Source organism: Struthio camelus, chromosome 16, assembly GCF_040807025.1.
Source record: "Struthio camelus isolate bStrCam1 chromosome 16, bStrCam1.hap1, whole genome shotgun sequence".
Taxonomy (NCBI): Eukaryota; Metazoa; Chordata; class Aves; order Struthioniformes; family Struthionidae; genus Struthio; species Struthio camelus.
The window spans coordinates 18,873,599-18,895,953 of record NC_090957.1 but is presented as its reverse complement, the minus strand read 5'-3'; the positions used below and the strand labels follow the sequence as shown (position 1 = coordinate 18,895,953).

Genomic DNA, 22,355 nt, shown 5'->3' with positions numbered 1-22,355 from the left:
AAAGGCACAAACGCGGAGCTATGTGAGGGGTTTGCCTTGAAAAAAAACAATAGAAAGAAGAGAAGCAGAATAATCCAGAAACAGTCCACTCTCACTCCCTAGAGCCCACCAATGCAAGAACATTTCCTTCAGCAAATTCTCTTTGGCTCTGCGTTGCTGTGTCCTTAAAAACATGAAGCCTTTGTGGACTCTTAGACAGATTCACATTTTCAAAATGACCTTCCCTAGCTAAAAAGTACTTTAAGTACTAAAACAAGATTTCTCAACCTCAAATAAAATTTTGTGTTTTGATGAGAAAGGTTTTTTTTAAGTCATACTGTACAGTTTTCTGTACATTTTTATACACAAAAAATTGTAATGTGCAGTTCTGCATATGTTCTGGGGGTATTATGCCAATGAATACACTCAGTTCCCTTCCCCAAATATAAACTAAGAAGAAGATGAAAACTTAAAGCTTTTACCTTAACCGCAATCACAAATAATATGCTGTGCTATGATGCCTGAGAATAAAATAAAGGGAATTACAGGTGAGGGTTTGGTGTAGCAAGATAAAGAATACTAACTATACTTTCAAATAAAAAGCCTATTTCAGAAAATCCTAATAAGAAGAAAAAAAATTAATCTGGCTTCTAGCTTCAGTGTAAGTGAGGAAGGATATCTGAGCGCTGTAAGTATGCTCAGTGGAGAACAAGTAAGAGCATCTTATCCTTACTTATCATGAAAAGAGGCCGCTGTGTTGGACAGCTGCTTCACCAAAACAGTCCCTGCTGCTGCGTTCCAACGCGAGTAAGTGAAAAACCTGTTACCTAGCCATTTCTCTTCTGACCTTCCCCGACTCCCAGTCATTTTGGTTATCATGTGGGTTACAGGTTTTCTGAACGTAGTATGTAGTCTTGAACTAGGAACATAACTAGGTACCCAGATCTTGGAAAGAAAGCAGATCTTGAGACAGAAAAGCAATTTCTTCTGTAACTCAGTGGTTGCTCCTTTAAACTAATTCTGGGATTCTCATTTCTTCATATAAGCAGGTTTCCACAGAATCAGAAGCCAGCAGAACAGTTCATTCCTTTTAAACCACTTCACCCAAATTTCTACTCACCCACAATATTTCCCCGAGTAATTTTCCAGTTTATTTGGTTAATACATGATAAAGACTCAGTGAACAGTGTTAACACCATTTTAGTTTCATAATAACTACTCTATAACATAAACCACATTCCATAAAAACATCAGAACTTCTAAATGAGTATGTTTATGGATCCTCATATTAAGGTCAACCATTGAAAAACGCATTATAAAAACCACGGTACCAATGTTTCATTTCCGAGACTGAGCTCTAGTGGTAAAAGCAATGATCCTGCTCCCTTTCTTGCCTGTGCAATACCATCTCTTCCCTTGAGCTGCCTCTGACACTTCTCTGACCTCTTGATGAGCCAACTCAGTTCACTAGGCCAGCAGAAAACCAACCAGAAAAGAAAAAAAAAGAAAGAACAAACCCTTTTCCACTGTTCTAGATATCTGAATCAGCTCACCCAAAATCAGAGTAGCACCGGAACTAGCCCAAGGACAGGGGATAGGATCTGTTACTTCGGTAATGAACTGCTACTCTCCTCTAACTTCTCTAAGCATTTCCAATTTTTGGGTTGTCTCTAATTTCCCCGAAAGTAGAAAAATTAGCCTTTAATCAGTGTATATCACACTACTTAAAAAAGAAAATATATATGGTGCAGCTAATCAGACTGTCTGCTACCATCCTAGAAAAGAAAATTATATTCTTGATGTAGCCCACCATTTTTCTTGATCTGCTCCGTGAACAGCCTATCTGGATGGTCAAAAGCCAAATTAGCCATCAGCACCAAGCAATGAAGAAAAAAAATTAACTCGGGAGATTAAAAAATTATTTAAGTGAAAACACTGTAATCGATCTTTGTAATAAAACACTTAGCTCTTAAACTTTTAAAGCTGATCTTTTGCAACACTTCAGTTATTCCTTTGGACTGTAATTCAGCACTACTCTAGCTTTCTGTTTTAAAGAAAATATTTTTGCTGTGGCCTCTCAGATTATACAAAAAATGATCTTGCAGGGGTGTGAACTGTCAGCTCCTTCTTCAAATTTAGTTTAGCACAGTAATTTGATTGAACTGATGGCATGAAAGAAGGAGGCTTACAATAGAATTTGAAGCCAAAGATAATCTATCTGGTTATAGAAAATCTCTTATCTAATTCAGTTTGTGTAAGCCTCACTATTTCTTCTGTTACTGGTCTTCTCTATTTGATGCAATAGTGCCTAAGGCAGAGAAAAAAAGTAATGTGATGGAATGGTTGAAATCTTCCATCATACACAGTGATTTTTACATACATCTTTTCACTGTGCCCAAACCAATGGAAACAACAAACCGTAGACCTTCAGAAATCACATTTAAGATTTAGAGGAGCCATTGTAGCTCTCAGAAGTCACCTCAGATAATGCTGCACACAAAGCTTAAAAATTGGCCTTTTGGATGAATGTGAGGGCCCCATAGTTCGGTAGTTTATATTACAGACATTTAAACCTTTAAGTGACAGAAAAAAGGAGAATAAAACTGAAAGCAAAGATGTTGCGCATGATTAACAGGAGCAAAAACCCCATAAAACATGAAGAAACTAGAGATAAACATCAGAAAGAAAACTACCAGTGCAGAGTGAGAGTGAAAAAACAAGCAATGAAAAACCAACACTGGACAACAAGCAAAACAAAACTCCATCTACTTTTATTAGGTACAAATGTTAAAATGTATAATTTTTAAATCATTAAAATTTGGCTTTTTTAGACTACTTATTTTCCCAAAATTATGCCCCATCAGACAGAAATCACTTTCCTAAGATATCATCAGAGTAAGGCAAAACATACAGCTTTAAAATGTGGAAATAAGTCTTTCTTTTCAATCAGCATGAGTCAAAAAAAAAAAAAAAGAAAGAGAGAGAGAAAGAAAAAAAGGTCACTTCAGTGTCATGGGACCTACCTCAGCACTCTGAAGTCACTGAAAAAACTCCAGTGACTTCCAGGGAGCACTGGATAAACTTTAGTGCCAGGGAAGAGATAGAGTGCTTTTCACATGTTGTTTAATTACTCTTCCATCATTTTGCACTATTTTTATTGTTAGGTATTTGCACATAATTTGAGATAGCAAGAACAACAGAATTCTATTCCCTAAAGTCTTTTCTTGTTTTTAGGGTTTCTTACATACTGTAATAGCACCATTGCAGCTGTTCAGCTCAAATAAATAAGGCTTCTGAAGTAAGAGAGTGCCTTTCCCTTAAGAATAGCAAGCAAATGCTGTCAGAAAGTACCATTACTAATTTACAATTATTTCATAACTTACTCCCTGATATGCCAGCCTGTTTAAAGGCCTCATTTCTTCTCATCCCAATGAATGTGATGTTGGACATTAGCCACAATTACAACAGCTAAAACCGTATGACACAGTAAAATTTTTGCTTTCCACATCTTTTTAAAGCTGCAACAGTCTAAATTACATTCTGTAACATTAAAATCATGTAGAAAGTTAATATTTCTGTCTTTTTGAAGAACAGATTTCTGTCATAAAACATACTGGGTGCAAACAGATTCCTACATCCCGCAAATATTTACACACAGGAGTAAATCTCTTCTTCGAAGTACTTCTACAGCTGTCAACAGGAATATCAGGGAGAATGTTACTCCTGATTAAGGATTTATCCCGGCATAATATACATAAATATACCTAACAGGAAAAGTGTGAGCAGTCTCATGGAATCCAACCTACATTACCAGATAATTCCTCACAGTAAATACTCTGTATTTAGTGTGACTATAGCACACACCAACCATCTGTGGTGCAAACAACTGTTTTCCTATTTTATTTCAAACTCACTTTTTAGCTGCAGAAACCCTAGTGGTTTCTAATTTTTTCTCTCTACACATTACAAGCAAAAGGACACTGTGGAATGTTTATCTCTTATCTGGATATTGTCATTTTACTGTCTCAAACTTCTTAAAACAAGCTTTTCACTAGGGAGGAAATCAGTCAGCATCAGACCTAGTGGGGAAACCCTGCACTTGCTCAATGTCTATGGCTCTTACACAGTTCCAGATGTTCAGAACATTAATAATGCACTAACTCAAAACCTCTTTTTGAAACTTTAGAATGTGCAAATTGCATTAAAACCTCTTTGCCCTCATTAATGGTATTGTTACAATCCCAGTACTCTGGAAAATGTTTTTTGGCATTTGTTTAACTTCGTGATATTGCCATTTACTCATTTTAACAGCCAGTGCTCAAATCTTAATGCTTTTAATAGGCCTGGCTAAACAGACTACCATCTTTTGTAAATTTATTGAAGTAATTTATTAAATAAGTAAAAGTTGTCAGAAGGCAGTTTTTTTATTGATGGTAGAAAAACAAGTTTCTTATAATTTATTTACAAAACTCTGTTTCAGGAAAGTTTTAGAAATGAAAATATTCTGTTCTTTTTTCAACGTTATGACCAATTTATTTCCTACCACTCTGACACAGATTTCTCAAAATTTTGTTTCTACCCACCTGACACAAATTCCAGTAAAAAAAAAAAGGGGTCTGTCCTAAACTAAGAAGAGCCAGACATTCAGAATTAATACTGAAACCATATCCCTTCCTCAGTCTGTCATATATAGGGGTGGCACATTTACGTCCAGGCCAGGAGACAGTATATGCAAGGACTTGGGCTCATATCCAATGCAGACACTGCTATGCAATGCTAGAAGAGTGCAACAGGCCAAGGTTAAATTGAGGTCCCTCCTGTTTATTCCAAGTAACTATCTAGACCGAACTTGAAGATTCTCAGCGGCGGTTTGAAAGCAAGACAAGTTAGACCACTTCTTCTGGTCAACATTGCTCACTGAGTTAATTAATATCATCAAGGCCTGCTTGCCTGAAGTTGTGTAATACTGCCAGGAATGGTATGTCAACAGAATAGTAAATAACAGTTGTATGAGACTTCAGTACACTTTTGGCTGATACCTTAAGCATGAAAAGGGAGCCAAAATAATAATAGTAAGTGTTTCAGTTTAAATGGAGTTGCTGTCATCTAATTCTCTCCATTCTTACTGAAGAAAACACGATCAAACAAGACACGCAGGGAAATGAAACTGACAGAACTTAAAACTCTGAACTAAAAGCTCTAAAAACAGTGAGATACATAGGAACTAAAAAATAAAATTCAGCGTTTGTAAGTGAAGAAAAGTTACTGTATAAGTACCATTATAACCATATCCCAAAATCCTCAAGGGAAACAGCAAATGCAACGCAACATTAATTGGTCTGCACCTACATGCTAATAGTTCTGTCTTCCTTACTGACATAGCGCAAGGTAATGCCAATTTACGAGGAAGAGTATCTGTTTGTTAGTAGCAGGATTGAGACTGCCAGATGTATTCAAGACTGAGTACTGAATAGCTGGGTCCCAGACTTTTTGTACACAAAGCTCCTGACATACTCATTTTGCATGGAAAATTGCCTCAAAAGTAACAACTAAATGCAGCAAGAAAAACAGTCAGGTTATTCTCATTATCTTGAAATCAGAAGCAGTGGAAAAGTACTGGGAACTGGTTTATGCTTTGGACACAAAGAAAAAAACAACCACCCACTGTTCATATCAGACATGAATTTTCTGGAGGGAAGCATGGGAGCTCGATTTCGACACCAGACATTCAAAAGCAGTTATTGAGTACCTACTACCAACAGTAACTAATACATCTGAAAATGTTTTTCTCCAAATACTGACAGATGGCATTCTGGCTTCTAGAGCACCAAATACAACTAACTGAGACCAGGAAAAAAAAATCCATAACGAAAACAGAAAACACCATGTGTACAGCACTAGACTTTTCTCGACCACTCACGTTCAGCTTCAGCTGAACTACTTTCCAAGCCTGTATTACTGAAGGAACTTCACATCCTCTACAGAACAAGAAAAGTGAAAAGATGAATCATTTTTTATTCAAATACACCCCAATCTAAACTAGTGATTTATTTTATGCGGAGGCATAAATATTAACAAACGCTTTACCTTTCTCACAATAGCAGATTTTCTACGCCGTTCTTCTGTTCTCCACACTTGGATTAAAAAACAGTCCTTACCGACATTCTTACAAGTACCATTCTGTAAACTAATACAACCTCCCGAATTTTTTCAGTTTATCATCTCCTTGTTTGTTGATTATTTCTTCAAAATTAAATTACATCTAACATATTATATATCGATATCAGTTGCTAAAGGCCTATTTCTTCCTCCCAACTTCATTATGTTTATTTGGAGTAACAACAAAGGAAGTAATCATAGAAAATAATCTTCAAAGATACCAGGTATCATAGCCAAACTTTTATATTGATTTTTTTCAGTTTACTCCAACAAAAGTTTCCATCTATGGCAACATGAAAAGTTATCCATTTACATCAAAATCTATATATGAAGCAAAAATATACACATAGTTCCACAGTATCTGTGACAAAGCGATCTAAAAATATATTTTTCATTTTTTCGTTGCTTTTAAACCATATCCTTAAAACAGAAAAGCTGCTTCAGGAATGAAATGGGGCTATTTAGCTTTATTATTCTTGTTTCCGTTTTTTCCTTTGTCTGTTCTGCTTTCCTTTTCTTTAACTCCAGCTCCCAGTGAAGAGCAGATGAATAGGAATAAAACTAAAATTTAATATTAAATGTATGAGAATCTTCTTTAGGGTATACTGACTCACCTTACCAGAAAGAGGTAAGGCCAAAAAAAGGTTATCAGAGAAAAAAGCGCACTAGGAAACAAATGTCTTTGACTACTTCGTTCCAACATAGTATTTGTTAAAGTTACTCTTTTCAACAACTATTTGAGTCATTGCAATACACAGAAGAAACTCTAGATAGCCCCAAAATTTCCTGAAGATGTTATTTGCTGGAAGTCAAATATATTAAAAGATTCAATGTTAATGCAATATAAGACAGACTTAAAAACTCGGCATTCATTTTCTATTCCATTATTGTCATTATTTATGTAGTTAATTACTCACTAGAGGTAAAAGGATTTCATATAGCAGCATAGCTGTAAACCTCAAACACCTGTCACCTGCATTTTATAAAGCACAGTAATGCAATTGTTCTGAAAGAAATGTATTTTGCAGACATTTGGATGCTAATATTTCATAGATAGCATTGCAAATAATTTAAAAAAATATAGATTTAGATCATTTAACCATTTCTAAGAGGTTTGTAAGGAAGACAACAAAGCAGTTACTCTTTCTATCTTTTAGGCTAATACTTGTTAAATGCTCTTTGTTTTCCCAGCTATCACCCTCTACAAATCTATTTGATATAGTATAATGTAAAATGCACAGCAACCAAGGAAAACTTTGCTATTTGACCTGAAAAGTTAAAGCTTGGCAAAGAAAAGCAGATACAATAAAGATATGATTAATCTAAATCAATGGAGAACATTTTACTTCTTAAAGGTGTAGGACAAAGAGAGAAAAAAAAGAAGTAAACAAAACAAATCTCATTCTCAAGTGAAGAATTCTTATCTTTTCACCAGTAAAACTTGTGAACTAAGAAATTCAAACTCTTTTGAGCAACTATCTTATTTTAAAATTTTTACTTCCAAGTTATGAGTCAATAATTAGCAGGCACAAATTAATCAACAATGGCTCACAGAAAAAACATTAACATTATTATCCAAAGATTACAACTTATTTTATGAAAAAATCTACTAAAGAAAGGTCAGCTAATTCATCATGATGGATTATCACTAAAATTTATAAGCATTAGCATTTTTCTCCTTGCTAGATACCCTGACTTTGATATGACACATATTGAATGAATCATCTAAGATGCAGGCACCAGGCAAGATATATCTTAATGCAGACAGGTCGGCGACATGAACCCTAATGGTCCTTATCTTAATCTTGTTTAAAAGCATCTTAGATTTCTGAGTAATCTTTTCACCTTCTGATATTCTCTTTTATAGAGTGCTTTTGCTGGAGTTGCTACTGATTTTAACATAAATGCATTTTTGTTACATAGTATCATCAGTTTGTTTTTTAGTAACCCTAAGAATTATCTAGGCTTGCAATTTAGTAAATGTGAAATTAAGCTTATTTTCTTTTAAATATGTCAAGATGATAGCACTTCGATCATGAAAATAAAAATTTATATATTACTTTTGGTTACTCCACATACAAAACAGGGCACCATAGGTATGAATAAGATAAACTGATACGTATCAGATGTAGGGATGTATATCCAATGCATTGTTTTCTTCTCATACATACATTTTCCTCTACTGGATTATTAATCTCAAATATTTGTCATTTATACATTCTAAATGGCCACTTTCCATGAGAAATTTATTTATTCAAATATTTGATAAAATAAAGGCAAATTTCTCTGCTATTGCTTTTTTCCCCCCTCACTCACATAGTATCTGCGTAATACCAAATTATTCAGAAACAACAAGGTGGCAGAATTTTTGACCTGAACTGCTCTAATCTCTTTCTGCCTCTCTCTTTCTCCTACAGTTACCTTGACAGACAAAGAAAAAAAATTGGGGAGGGAGGGAGGGAGGAAATAAGTGAATTATTTTTAATTCCTAAGTTTTAAAAATAACAGTCAGTTCCCTGACATATTGGTGTCCAAGTAGCTTATCTCAACTTTGTTTTTGCAAGAAATTAGTTACCTGCTTTAGTCCATAAAACTCAAAGAATAAGCTAAATTTATCTATCAATAAAATATTCCTCATATTAATCCATTTTACAAAGATATGTGGAAACTAAGGAGGTATTTCTTGAAATTTTGACATGAAAAGTATATGACTTTTTAATATTAAAGCACAGAGCAACAGAAAAAGTGCTATTTTATACGCAACATACATTTGGCATATCACAGCTATGCCAATTACTTTAATGTTTAGAAGGTTGAGACTGGGCTTTGCAGTGCTTGCTATTCTACAAACTCACCAATTAGACATCATTTCAATCCCAAAGAACAACTTAAAAATAAAATGTGGTAAGTGAGCTCAACAGTCAGGGAGGTAGAAAAAGTAGAGTAATGATAACGTTGCATAGGTAAACAAAAAGCCAACCAGAAGGCAGACAGGAGTGGTTTCATTTCCAGTTTCTCCAGTACTGGATAATTGTTCCTCTGTCAGAGTGCTTTCTCTTGTGTGTGGTGTATTTCTATTCTGTTACTCGTTTCTCATCTTTTATCTAATAAGAATTCTGAAAGCACCTATCTGAGGAGACAAAGAACAAAGATGACCAATAGCTACACTATCATCAGTTTGAGGATGGCATAGTTCTCCTGAGCTTGGATGACAGTTAGCTGGCAGAGGATCAGACGATAGTACCACCCACCAAAATGGCAATTTTCATAGTAGAACAGATAAACTAGTTTGCATGGTGTTTCTCTAAGTAGAAATGCCCTTTAAAACAATTACTTCAGTGAATTTCTTTAAATACACTGAGTTCACAGCTTTGATCAGGCTTCGATTGCTCAAGAGTATCCAGGGGACCACCCAGTCTCCTTAGAGGGTTAAGTAGTATTTTCTATAAGATCTGTTAGTTTCAAACAGGCTTCTGGAAATGACCCAAGTTGCTGATTTTCATAGTTACAAGTCACCTGGCCACCAAGCAGCTAAGGAACTAATACTACCTTCTTGTCTTATACCATAAGTTTAGATGAACTGAATCAAAGCCTGGCGTTAGTCATCTCAGAGATGTCTTTTGCACAGGTACTGCATATGGAAATACTTCTTCTGGCAGATCAGTTGAGCAACTCACCAACAGCTGAGCATGATTTTCCTTCTAAACTCATAGAAGGAGACTCTGCTACAACTTAAACTATCAACTTGACATTTTGTCAGATTAATTACATATGGGCCGGTGTTTGAACTTGTTTGCCAAAAAAGTGCATCGTTTATATTAACTGTGAAACAAGGCCTCATTAACAAGAACTGAAGGTCCTTTCCACTGAACCAGACTTACCACATAGTCTTACTCCTTCTTCCAAAGATGATGTTAAACCTTGCACACAATTGCTTAGTCTGGGTTTTACTTGGGGAAAAAAAAAGAATAAAAAAAAAAATTCCAAAACAAAGGCAGAAAACTTTCTGCTGCTCTGTTTTACAACTAGGAATAAAACTATCTACAAATGAATATAGTTACCAGAAAAAGAAGCAAGGCTGATAACCACAGTAGGAATTAAAAAGAATATGCAAGTTGGTTTTACGGAAAGATGACATTCCCTAATAAATTCAGCTGATCAAAAGGTCAACATTCAGTATCTGAAATTCAGCTCAGTTATGAAATGTGTGATTTTTATCAATTTTACATATTTGCAGTGTGTTCCTAGGAAAAAACAGTATCTCCTATGCTAGCAAATTACTATATAATAGCCATCCCTTCGGTTATAAAAATTCTCATTTTAATACACATTGTTCTAATATTTGTCAATAGAGTACATTATTTCTGTATAAGGCATTATTATTCAAAAGAAAGAATTAGAAAACTGCAAGCTATTTGATAAAACGTGTATGTGCATTATGGATGACTCAATTTATCTGCAGAATTATTCAGAGAAGTTGTTCTTAAGTATTTTAGTGGAATGCTACCCATTGCTGGCACAAGAAAGCTAGAGAGAGAGAATCAGTTTCCATGTTTACCTACTATTTTTCTTCTTTTATCAGCCAAATAAATAAATATGAAAACATAAAAAGGAAACGAAAAGCATACAGCTACCAAAAAAGGTCTTTGGAAAGTACTTTCTCAGCCTGTCATAAAATAGTTGCTTAAATTGATTATTAGGAAAGGATGCAGGCTCACAACGTTATAGCCATAAAATTCTTTATAAAATGGTGGAATAATATCCTACAGATTATAGATATCTGTTTCTAAGGGGCGCTCCACAGCAAAATTTAGACAAACGACTACTAACTCTTCCTGCTAGTAGAAGATCTATTCAAAGGAGCCTAGAATCAGCCAGGAGAGAGCCTACCTGAAAGAAGGCTAACAGAGAAAAACAGAGACCACTAATGGATGCTTTTTGCGCACATTAGCACTGGAAGGAGTATGTGACTAAAATGCTAGCTCCTATAGCAACCTACTTGGTGACATTATAAGGTTCATCTCAGATGTACCGGAAGAAGCATCCAGTTTTCTGATTTTCTGATTAGTTTAATGTAGTGACATTCAGAGACTTTGCTTGCCCTCTATTTATTTGCACATGCAAACTTCATATAGGCTGATGCTTCTTATAGTTGAGGACAAAGTATTTTTTCCCTCTACTAAACACTTCAAAAGTCTGAAAAAAACTCACTAAATTTCGGCATGAGTTAGTTTCCCCAGTTCTAACTGGAATGCAGGTGTTTCCATTTTCACACAGCGTAGAAGACAAGAGTGCGTCTTTCGTGTTTACAAAGCAATTTAAAAGCTAAAGACAAAATATAGAGAAATAAATATTGTTTATAATAAAGACCCCTAAATTCCAGACTGGGAAGTTTGAATAGTTTAATTTGCTCCACTTCTGTCATACATTTATTCTATTTCTGACATCACGTAACAAAGTCCTAACAGGACAAGCAGAAAGAGACCACCACTTGTCTCCCGGTTCGAGGCTCCTGATGCTGATCATTACAAACTGTGTTAAGTAGGCAGAGCTCTGCACCTCTGCTTCCAGAGGCTATTGTTACACCCTCCATTCTTTCTCTTCCCTTAGATTGAGGCTGAAAACTGTTATTTTACCATTCTCACAACAAAAAGGTAATATACCTATATTTCATTAAAGCGAATGAAAGTCTATGAAATTTAAAATACTTTGATGTGAATGGAAGTGCATTAAGACGCAATTACTGTCTCCAGTACTCTGCGTATATACAAAACAAGGAAGATGACATTCAATTTACTACCGGAACTATGTGAATAATGAGCTTGATAGGATTAAACAATTTCTTAAAAAGCTGCAGTTTTTCATGAGATGTAGCAATTTCCCTAGGAAAATCTCTGAAAAACAGTTTTGAAATGCAAATAGGCAGGTAAGCACAATTCTGTATGACGATGAAAAAAAAAAATCCTGTATTCTCTGTACTAATATGCTTACGCTTACAACATTATTCTATATTTTCAACATATTAATCTCTTAGGCTTAAAGGCAACCCAATCCAGAATAAGAGAAGCGGAATGAAAAAGGGCAGCCATAGAAAAATATTGGCAATATGATTTTAAAATATCAGCCTTCAATTGTCTGCAATTTATATTTATCAATACTTCTACTGGGTTCATGGAAGTGTTCCCACAAAAAAAAAAAAAAAAACACTCGATGTGTTTAGCCAGGTGACCTTTCAGTGAAGCAGAAGGGCAGTGAGAGGGGGAAGGGTACCAGAGCTGTCCAGCAATCTTTCCTTCTTTATTAAATGTCAGTTACGAAGTCTCTCTATGCTTTCCATTCATATTAGTATTCTCATAAAAACTTTTGCAAGTATTTCCCTGGTCTCTCTCTCTGTATAAGATCAACTCTCACGTACTGCTCAGCATTATATGCTTCAATAAAAGAATAGTGATGACAGTGAAAACTGAAATGTGCCCTCACTCAATTCCATTAACAAAAATAAACTGAACGAAAAGTTTATTTTCAGATTGTTAATTTTGCATATAAATGCATATAGTCTTGTGAGCCAGGTTAAATACATTTATATCTAGTAATCTGCTCCACCCCCCCCCAAATGACGGTACGTTACACGGTCTAATGTGGTCACCTAATGGCTATTGTCAGTAACTGCATGGATGACTGCAATCCTTTATAGACACCTAGGGAAGAAACAGCCTTGCATTGCAGTCTCTTCAATTAAATAGCAAAATTAACATGAAGGTTTTGACCAAAAAAAGATAATTTTTGTTTAATTTTTTTTTTCCTAATTAAAGGAATTCTAATTAGAATCTAGTTAGAGGAACCTTAGAGATCAGCAAAATGGTCAGAAACTGTTATTCTCGTCATGCTGGAGTATTTTGTTCAGTGGCTTTTTTTTTTTTCTTAAACACTGACACCTTTTTTTAGACTCATAAAAGATGGTTTAAATGAAAAAAGTTGCACTCTTTCAACCGAGACACTGTCCTAGCATTGTAAGACCAACAGACCTGAAGTACAGATGTATACTGCAGGTTTACACTCCTGTTCCTCAGAGCTGAGCGTAAATAACAATAAAAACTAATGGAGAAGAAAGCAGAACTTCCGTGAGGTGCAGTATTAACCATAACTGGATATCTGCTATCAACAAAATTAGATATTACATAGCTTAAAATTGAGAAATTTGATTCCTTTCAGCTGATGTCAGTGAGCAATTCCCACCTGGCTCAAAAAAAAAAAAAAAAGAAAAGAAAAGAAAAAGACAAACAAAAAATCCAGAATCTCCAGTACAGTAAAATTAAACGTGAACCAAAGAATGAAGAAATGAACCGCATGAATTTAAATGGCACATAAGGACATGCAAAGGCATTCTTGCAGCTAAGTTATGCAGTTTCACTTCGTGATGTGTGTTTAAATGGAGTTTCTTAAAAAATAGTTTCAAAACATTCAAGGAAACACTTAAATAAAACACACCACTAGTGTGAACTTTCCACTTCAACGTTTTATTTTCATACCAAAAATCTTTCTGACAAGACTCTGCCTCTCTCTGTGTATGCACATATGTATGTAAACATATGCATACAGTGTATGCATATATACATATGTATACATTTGGACTGCAGATCACTCTGGCTTTTTCTGGTAAAGCTTATCAAAACAATAGCACTCCTTTCATATTAACTGAGATACAGATAGCTGGTAAAAACAAATATTAAGATACTTTTCATGAAAACAAACCTGTATGGCAGATCCAAGAAATTACAGTATAGATATTTTATATTTGTTGATGCATAAAACATGGAAATGTACTGTGCAACCTTTTGTAGGTGGATTTTTTTTTTTTTTTAAAAAGGAAGAACATGAATTAAGATTTTCTTACCTTATAAGATGGCAAAAAACACAAAACTCCTTGGCCAATTGTCTGACACACTGAAAGCAGAAGTGCTCCCACCTCATCTTGGAATTCAAAGGTCTCTGTATGCTGGAATGTGGCACATAGCTTCCGACCATTAGGGCCTGCTCCAATGGTGCCAATCCAAACCTGGTGTATTTAATATTAAAAACATTAATATCAAAATATATGACAAGAACTGTATCAATTTACATTAGGTTAAATAGCAAAACTTTAAACGTTAAGAAAAAGAGTCAGCTATTGCTGAACAAATTAGTTGTAATGCTAAAAAAACAGAAGAGAGAGAGTGCAGAAACTGACGTTAGATGGCTATTACCAAAATAGCATAGCTTCAATATTTCCTGCGGAATAAATGCCTAAATATTGCTCCCTTTGTCATTTGAAAATTCACTTTACAACACCATTAATACAAGTAAAAGTCTGTTTTACACATTCCTTTTTACTTATGTAAAAAGTGTGTTTGTTACCATTCATATTGCAAGTTATTGTTTATTTTGCAAGGGGCAGTATTACACCTCAGGAGGGGGAACAACTCTGCACATTTTTACCTGTGAGTTCCGAATAACATGATTTGCCTCAAGCTGAATAGAAAACTTTACACCAAGTTCTGAAGAAAACGAATCCATTGGAGAGAGTGTACCAGATGTCAGAACAATTGTTCTAACATCACTTAAGTCTGAAAAAGCCTATGTCAGAGAAAGAAAAGAAGGAATTTAGACTACCAACACAATCATTTTAAGATCTTATATGCATTTGTGATCAGTCAAGTTACATAAGACCTTCTGCTTCACTCAGCTTACCACAGCTGGATTCAAGCACCAAAAATTAAGCATGTGGACTACAGTTTTTTGCCGTGAGTTCCTTTTATGTGTGGTCCATGGAAAGGGGGCACTTGCATCTGAAGCATCAAGTTGGTTTGTGTTCATCCAAGCATAAGTTTGTTGTAAAGCTACTCTGTAGTCATCTGCATACCTATACAGATATATGTAAGTATTAATAAAAACAATTAAGCAAATTGTAGCAATTTCTCTATCACCTTGAGTCAGCATCAAGCTCATAAAAAGCAAAGACAGTATTGCCACAATGCCTTTCCAATTTGAATATATAAAATAACCTATACAATATACTGTCCAAAAAAGTAGATGTAGATTATGTAGTGTGTAAAACAACGTTTGCTCGAAGATCTCTACTCTAGAGTTAAAGTTTCAACAGTTGTTAGTTTCCTTTTTAGAAAAACAATGAAGTCTTATAATAATTTATAAATAGAAACGAGGTTTAAAAAAATCAGAAAGTTTTAGTAACTGCTGGCATTAGTTGTCAAGACATCAAGACATCAGTGGCCAAATCGTTAAGTGCTAAATAAAAAAACCCAAAATCCATGCATGTTTAACTTGGCAACACATCAAGAAAATTTACATGTAACCTTCAAATAAACTTGTTCACTACTTGAATTCACTTATAAATGAAAAAAATAATTTGGCAGTATTTAAATTAGGTCTCAATAAATTTTTCCCACATAAATAGATTTTCCAAAGCTTTTCAAGTGTTAGGTTTTCCTCAGGAGAAGCCAGGCACCATAAAAGAGGTGTTGTACAAATGAAAGAGGCAATTTGGCAAAGCAGCAGAATTAAGTTTGTGTCAGGCATGCGTACCTGGCTACTACCAGCACCTGTTTGTCCTTCAGCATACATACTAAAGCTATTCAAACATTCTATAAAACATATTTGCAGTTACAAAAAGAAAAATGACAGAGACCTATGAAATGCTGTCACTTGTAATTTTCATTTCTTCATTTCTTCCGAAGTAGGAAGGGAGAAAAAAACACCACAGAGCACAGGCTATGTACTTTTACTGACCTGCTATTATCTTTAAAAAGGCATAAAAGAATCATGAATAACCCTTTCAGCACAATCTGAGTAGATGGGCTCACAATCGGTATCTCAATAACTTCTTCTCTACCAAACATCAATATTTTTTCTTCCTTTTCTAGGACAGCAGCAAAATGTTTCTGTAAGAAGCAAACTCCACATTAATGACATTCTATACATCTTCTCAAACCAAAGCTAATACAAATCCAAGAGAACCGCCACTTTGTTTTAAAAGTTCACCTAATATAGCTATAAAGTCAAGCTGAAGGTAGAATTGGAAAAGAAAAATAACTATACTTTTAACATGTTCAGTTTACACATAAAGGACAGATAAGCTTGAGAATACTGTAAATACATTTCAACAGTCAATAAAAACGTAGATGGATAGTACAGACAAAACTATCAGTGACTAAACTGCTCAACTTAAATAATTTCACATGATCAATTATATACATTAAAACATTGATTCTCTACACGTTCCAGTAGCTTAAAAGCATAGCTCCTGTTCTTCATCAGGTATAATCTGCAGACAGCTTTATAAAATTGTTTTAAACTGAAAGATGTGCTAACGCTCATCTTACATATATTTCAAGATGCTTAACTTGATCAGTATTATACACTCTGTCACTCATATACATGGCATACAACATTACCTGTAGAATGGGAAAAGTCATATTGGTTATTCCCATATCATGCAAAATGGTGAGCATTTCTTTTCCACTCCAAACCTTACAGGAAGTTTCATACCCTCTTTCTACTAGTTGACCAGAGCTCTGCCGTAACCAGCTGTAAGAGGAAAAATCACAAATAATTTCAGCATTAACTTCAGTGCGATTTAGAGACACTTTCCAGGTACAAAATAAACTGAACCTCAAAAATTGCACCATACTTTGGTAGTGATAAACATCTGCAGATAAAGAGCTAAGTAGATAGATGCTGTTTCTCCTTATGCAAGTTTTACACCTTTGAACTGACTTCTATGGAACTGCTTTTGATATAGCTCACGGAAGTGAAAGGAAAGCTTGTCCCCATATGTTATATTTTATCGCCACATAGTATCTTTACATTAGGAAAAAGGATGAAAATATAACCTGTTCCTATGATATAACGTCAGGCATATTTAAGGAATATTTCTATAGTCTTATTTCCACGTTTAAAGTTGTTGTACTTTTCAAGCCACTCATTGGCTTGAAACACCATTGGCATGATACCCCAACTGATACTCTGATTGGTTTGTTATCCTACCAATTTCAAGCTTCCTTAGTAAGAAACAAACTTTGAGGTTTTCTTAACCATAAAAAGATTATTTTTAATATTTACACAGTTATGGTAGGCAGACCAACAAAAAGTACATACTTTAACCTAGCTACAAATGTAGCTTTCAAGACTCTGACAGTTAGGAACAACATCCTGAAACTCTGTTTCAGAATTAAGCAGCATTATAACGCTACTGACAAAGCAAAATGCAATTGAGGTCTCCATAAACATGACCTAAACATACAGATCTTCTCATCTGTGGCAGCTAATATTTTCTCTAACTAAATGTGTCCTTCAACATTTGTCCAGTATTACAGCACTTTCTCTCTGTCGAGAAAAGGAGACAAGCTTACTCCCTCTCTGGAAATGCCGAAGCTGTCTGTTTCATCAACCAGCAGGAGGCATCAGAAAGACAGCTGTCATTTCTGCAACAGTTCAAAATATGTATCTGTAAAATCACTTACTCACTATCAACTAAAGCAACAAGGCTCAGGGACCGTTTCAGTTCCAGATTTCCTATCCTGTCACTGCAAATAATCTCTTCAATGGAACAATTAAAAACTTGTTTTTGCAAGGTTAAAAACAAACCAAAAAGGAACACTATCATAGCAATCACTTGTTTAGCCATAATTTGGTCCATCTTGTTAAGGAATCATGATCACTGACACACAAGCAGGAGTTCATCACTGTAGTAGTACTCAGCACCAATTCCTCAAATGTAAGAGCAAAAAGAATGGGAACTAAAATCAGGAAAAGGTCACTATGACAGAAATTGAACAGATTTACAATGGATAAAACATTTCAGGAAATGTAAAAGTTTCATTCTATGTTCTGAACCTCAAACACCATCACAAACCTTTGAAATGGCCATACTTTAAATGCCAATACAAATGTAACAAAATGATCTTCCTAAACTAATATATCACACAAAACTTTGCAAATTCTAGAATAAAATCCATCCAATTTAATCTGAAGTATTTACTTGAAATACTGTTAATTCAGTATAATTACCTTTTTTTTTTTTTTTTTTTTTTAGAATAAAGCAGTAAGTATAAACAAAATCAGCCTGATTCCTAGAAAGATACCTATGGTTTTGAAGGGCAAATGCTATATTCAATTTATTCAGGAAAAGATTTAGCAAATGTTAAAAACTGCATTCATTTTCAGAAAGCTTATTTTTCATCCCCTTCTCCAAAAAAATTCTACTGTTCACGTAGCTTACTCTACTGAACAAACTGATTTGTACTGGTAAACCTGCATCTCCATCAGGAAAGCTTGCCAGCCAGTATACCTCTATGGTATACCTTCAAATTCCTCAGAAAGGTCATTTTAGCACCTCAGTGGCACTAAGCCCATGCTTAAGTGCTTTCTGGAATCTGGGCCCAGAATATTTATAACTGAAATAAGATTTTTCTAATTATCCATGCATTTGGCAAAGCCCTGTCACCTTATGCAATAGCATATTACCAATTACCAACCATTTACACCCAGTCTTCTGCTTTCCAACAACTGCTTTTCATACTGTTGGCAGATTTGCCAAGACAATCAACCTCAGTTTTTCTGATAAGGTTAAAAAGCTTGAGGCAATCAAATCTTTAGCTATGCTGTTCTGATCTTTTACTAAATTTTAACATTCAAAACATCCAAGATAGGAGAATTAGCTTCGGGGGGGGGGGGGGGGGGGGAGGAATCACTTGTCTCTGTGGCACATAACCATTAATTCTAAGAATGGAGAAAGGACACGAAAAATGGTAAACTACTTGCTGCCCAAGGTTTCTTTCACCAACCACTAATATAACAAAATGATTGTTTGACATGAATCAGAGTTCAGTTAAATTCAAAGCTAATTGTATCATTATCCATTTTTATACCACTGACTTTATTGTTCAAGTTTCAACAGCAGTGCATTTCTGAATTCCTTCAGTCCTTCGATCCTCAAAATAATTGATTAAAGATTAAGGACTATCAAGGCTAAATTCCCAATTTTCTAGTGGTGACAGACTCTTCTGACATTGTTTCAATTTCCTGATCTAACTGCTCCACCGAGACTACTTCTGCCTTGTCCCCTCGTTTCTTTCCTGCCTTCTCCAGCTTCTGCCCCTGATCTTTATTTTCTTCTCTCCCATCCCCTCTCCCTATTTTCAACTTCTGCTCAGGTCCTTCCCTTCCAATTCTACCATCTTCAAGGATTCTGGGGTTTACTTTCCCTCCTCTGCCTTATTGCCTTCTTCTCTATGGGGAAAAGCAGAGAATAGAACATTTTCCATTTTCTCTGCTTTTCTCTGCCCTACCCATCAATTCTGGCTTCCAAAACAACTTTCTCACTCATCCTTATTTCTCTATTCACTGAATTCTATGATCCTTATGTTCCAGCATGGTAAGTACTAAGAGATTTGGCACATGCGTGGTTTCAATTTCAGTACAAATCATGAAAATCACATTCTATTGACACAGTCAAGGGAGAAAGAATGCTCAGTTATTCTGTGTGGACAACTTTTTTCTGACAGCAATTAGAAACTCAAAGAGGATGGTGCACGCTCTGTGCAAAGAGAGTTTGCTATCTGAATTCTCAAAAGACTTTAACAAGTCTCTACTGACAATTTGTAGTTACTGCAGTTTTTCATACCCTCTTCTCCTTGCTCGAGTAAAGTTTCGGAGGGGAAACAAAAGGCATGCTTGACAAATTCACTTTCAAATATTGAGAATCTGTTCCAATTCCAACAGAGGCAAAGAGATTCTGAGGCAGATTTAGGGACTTCTTTAATATTAAAGCATGGACAAAATATTTTCCCTTTGACCTTTCTGAAAAATAATTGAATGATTTTAGACTTACGATTAAAACTTAACAATTTCCCATCCTGAAAATTGTAAGCACTGTATAAGTATTCAAACACTGCAAAGATGGAAGCAACTTAAAACCAAATATTATAATGAAAGTGTTTGACAGCTTTAGCGGTTAAGCATCATTACCTACACTCTTGGTAATGAAGTTGGCTGCGTTTTATTGGACCAATAAAGAATTATTATTTTACCTACAGATGACAACACAGTGTTTGGGTAGAATTTTTTTTCTAGTTTCAGCACAGAATACTCTCCTGGGAACAGAAGTTTCTGCAAATAGAAAGTGTCTGTTACACCATTTTCTGTCCAGGGCTCCTAAAGTGTTTTATAAATATTAACTAACTAATGCTTTGACAGAGTAATGCTATTGCTAGTCATCAAATAAGAAAATATACACACGTGAAAGATACATGGGCCCATGTAAAATTTTTGAACAGAACTTCATAAACTAGGAGAGTAAGCCACATAAAAATCAGCAGAATCTTCAAGAGCATAAGTTACTTTTCAAAACAGAATTTGAACGCTTCCCCTTGAGTAAGATGAGGGTGTTTTTCTTTAAATACACCAAAACCTTCTAGACTCCCAAAATGAACAAAAATCAAGTGACTGTACAGTTTAAAGTATAACTCTACTGTCTTTTATTTGATGCAAGACAGCAACCAGTAAATTGCATCAGTAAAAGGAGCATAATTTTTTTTTAATACTAATTGATATAATAAAAAGAGTTGACTTACTTTGTCAAAGAGCAGCACACAGCCCGTAGGGGCTCATGATCCTTCTGCCTGATGTTGTTATTGACCATGAGATCCAGCTCTTCTCGAGCAGATCTTAATTGATTTTCTGTAACACTGTAGCTCACTGACTCTCGAGCACAGTCCTCAATATTATGGGCTTCATCTAAAATGACTACTTGGCCTTTTAGGTTAATTTCCATCTACAAAAGAAAATAATTGTCTAGTAAAACAGAGTGAAATACATAAATGAGAAACGGCAACCAGCAGGTTCCTGTTAGAAAGCGCATATTCTGCATCACGGTGCAAGCCACAGAAAATTGTTTTCAGCTTTTTGATCAAATTTCTGTAACTAGAAAATAACCAGGAAAAGAAAAAAAAAAAAAACCTTATCTCAGCCTAGGTGAATATAATCTGAACCTACTATGTTCTCCATAACCCATACATTTGTTAAGTTTGCAAAGGTTCCTTTCTACTGAGAGAAAAACCCATGTGATTAATCAGCTAAAACATAAGACCAACAAAAGTATTACCCGCAATACAGAAATGCTCTTCTTAAATGAAAGGGGGAAAAAAAAAAACCCTCTAACCCAGGAGTTATCTGTAGCTAATATTTTGGATATAAATATTGTAGTTGACTGTTGAACCAATCCTTATGTTCTTCATTAGCTTCATTTTAACTTCAGTACTTCAGTTACTGCAGTGTTTCACTTACAAATATACTTACACTCTCTCGTATCTGTGGGTCTAGGAGATAATTATAAGGACAAAATACAATATCTGCCCCCACCATGAGCTCTCTGGCTGCAAAATAGGCACAGGCACGAAGCTTCTTTCCCAGGCTCACTAGATCTTCAATGTCCCAAGTCTGATATTTCCTATGTGCTGACTGTAGTGCATGATATTCACTGAGTTTATGAACGCCATGATAGTAAAGACAGGACTTGCCCTAAAAACAAATAAGGATGCATAGTTAGACATGATAAACAATAATAAAAACCAAATTTAAAAGCCCAAAGCTGTCATGTGCATTTAAACTTTTGTTTATGAAAATGTTTCTAATAGCTGTTTTTTACGTTGGACAATGATAAAAATACATCATGTCAGAAAGAAGACAAACAGATCCACGTTCCAAAAAATGTAAATCAATAAAGAATATTTTCTTCTCTTTTAACTAAAAAAACCAAAGACAATTTCAGTCTTACTAAGAACATCAAGCTAGCAATCATCAAAAGGCTGAAGATTTCAAAATCATGAATAATTACATCTAAATACCCACATAAATACAATACATTCTTATCCTTTGTCAATTAATTAATACATTCTGCTTGGAAGTTTAACGGGGAAAGCAAATTAGAGAATTCAAATCATATTTGAATCTAATTCTGCTCCTTACTTCATATGTTTCTCACCTCTAGTAAGCTCAAGATGGATTCAACGCATTTATCAACCTACTAATGATTCTGTCCAAGATTTTCAAAGCAGCCCTTGTACTGGTGTTTAACTATATCAAATAAAATTCAATATTCTGGGCATTCTGAGGTTTGTGGGCAGGAAAAGTCAAATGCATGGATCAAATATAATTTCCAAATT

At 35.0% G+C, this 22,355-nt stretch overlaps 1 protein-coding gene across 6 annotated transcripts in view; it reads right to left on the bottom strand.

Annotated features, from left to right (window-relative positions):
• BRIP1 (BRCA1 interacting DNA helicase 1) overlaps positions 1–22,355 on the bottom strand; it is a 78,987-nt gene that overhangs the window by 39,412 nt on the left and 17,220 nt on the right. For all 6 annotated transcript variants that reach the window (XM_068910182.1, XM_068910179.1, XM_068910176.1 and 3 more), the window contains 7 exons: positions 21,490–21,711; positions 20,766–20,965; positions 16,587–16,719; positions 15,922–16,073; positions 14,866–15,037; positions 14,614–14,751; positions 14,033–14,194 (listed from right to left, as the gene is read on the bottom strand). In XM_068910182.1, coding sequence (XP_068766283.1) covers positions 14,033–14,194; positions 14,614–14,751; positions 14,866–15,037; positions 15,922–16,073; positions 16,587–16,719; positions 20,766–20,965; positions 21,490–21,711 — 1,179 coding nt within the window. The remainder of the gene's footprint in view (positions 1–14,032; positions 14,195–14,613; positions 14,752–14,865; positions 15,038–15,921; positions 16,074–16,586; positions 16,720–20,765; positions 20,966–21,489; positions 21,712–22,355) is intronic.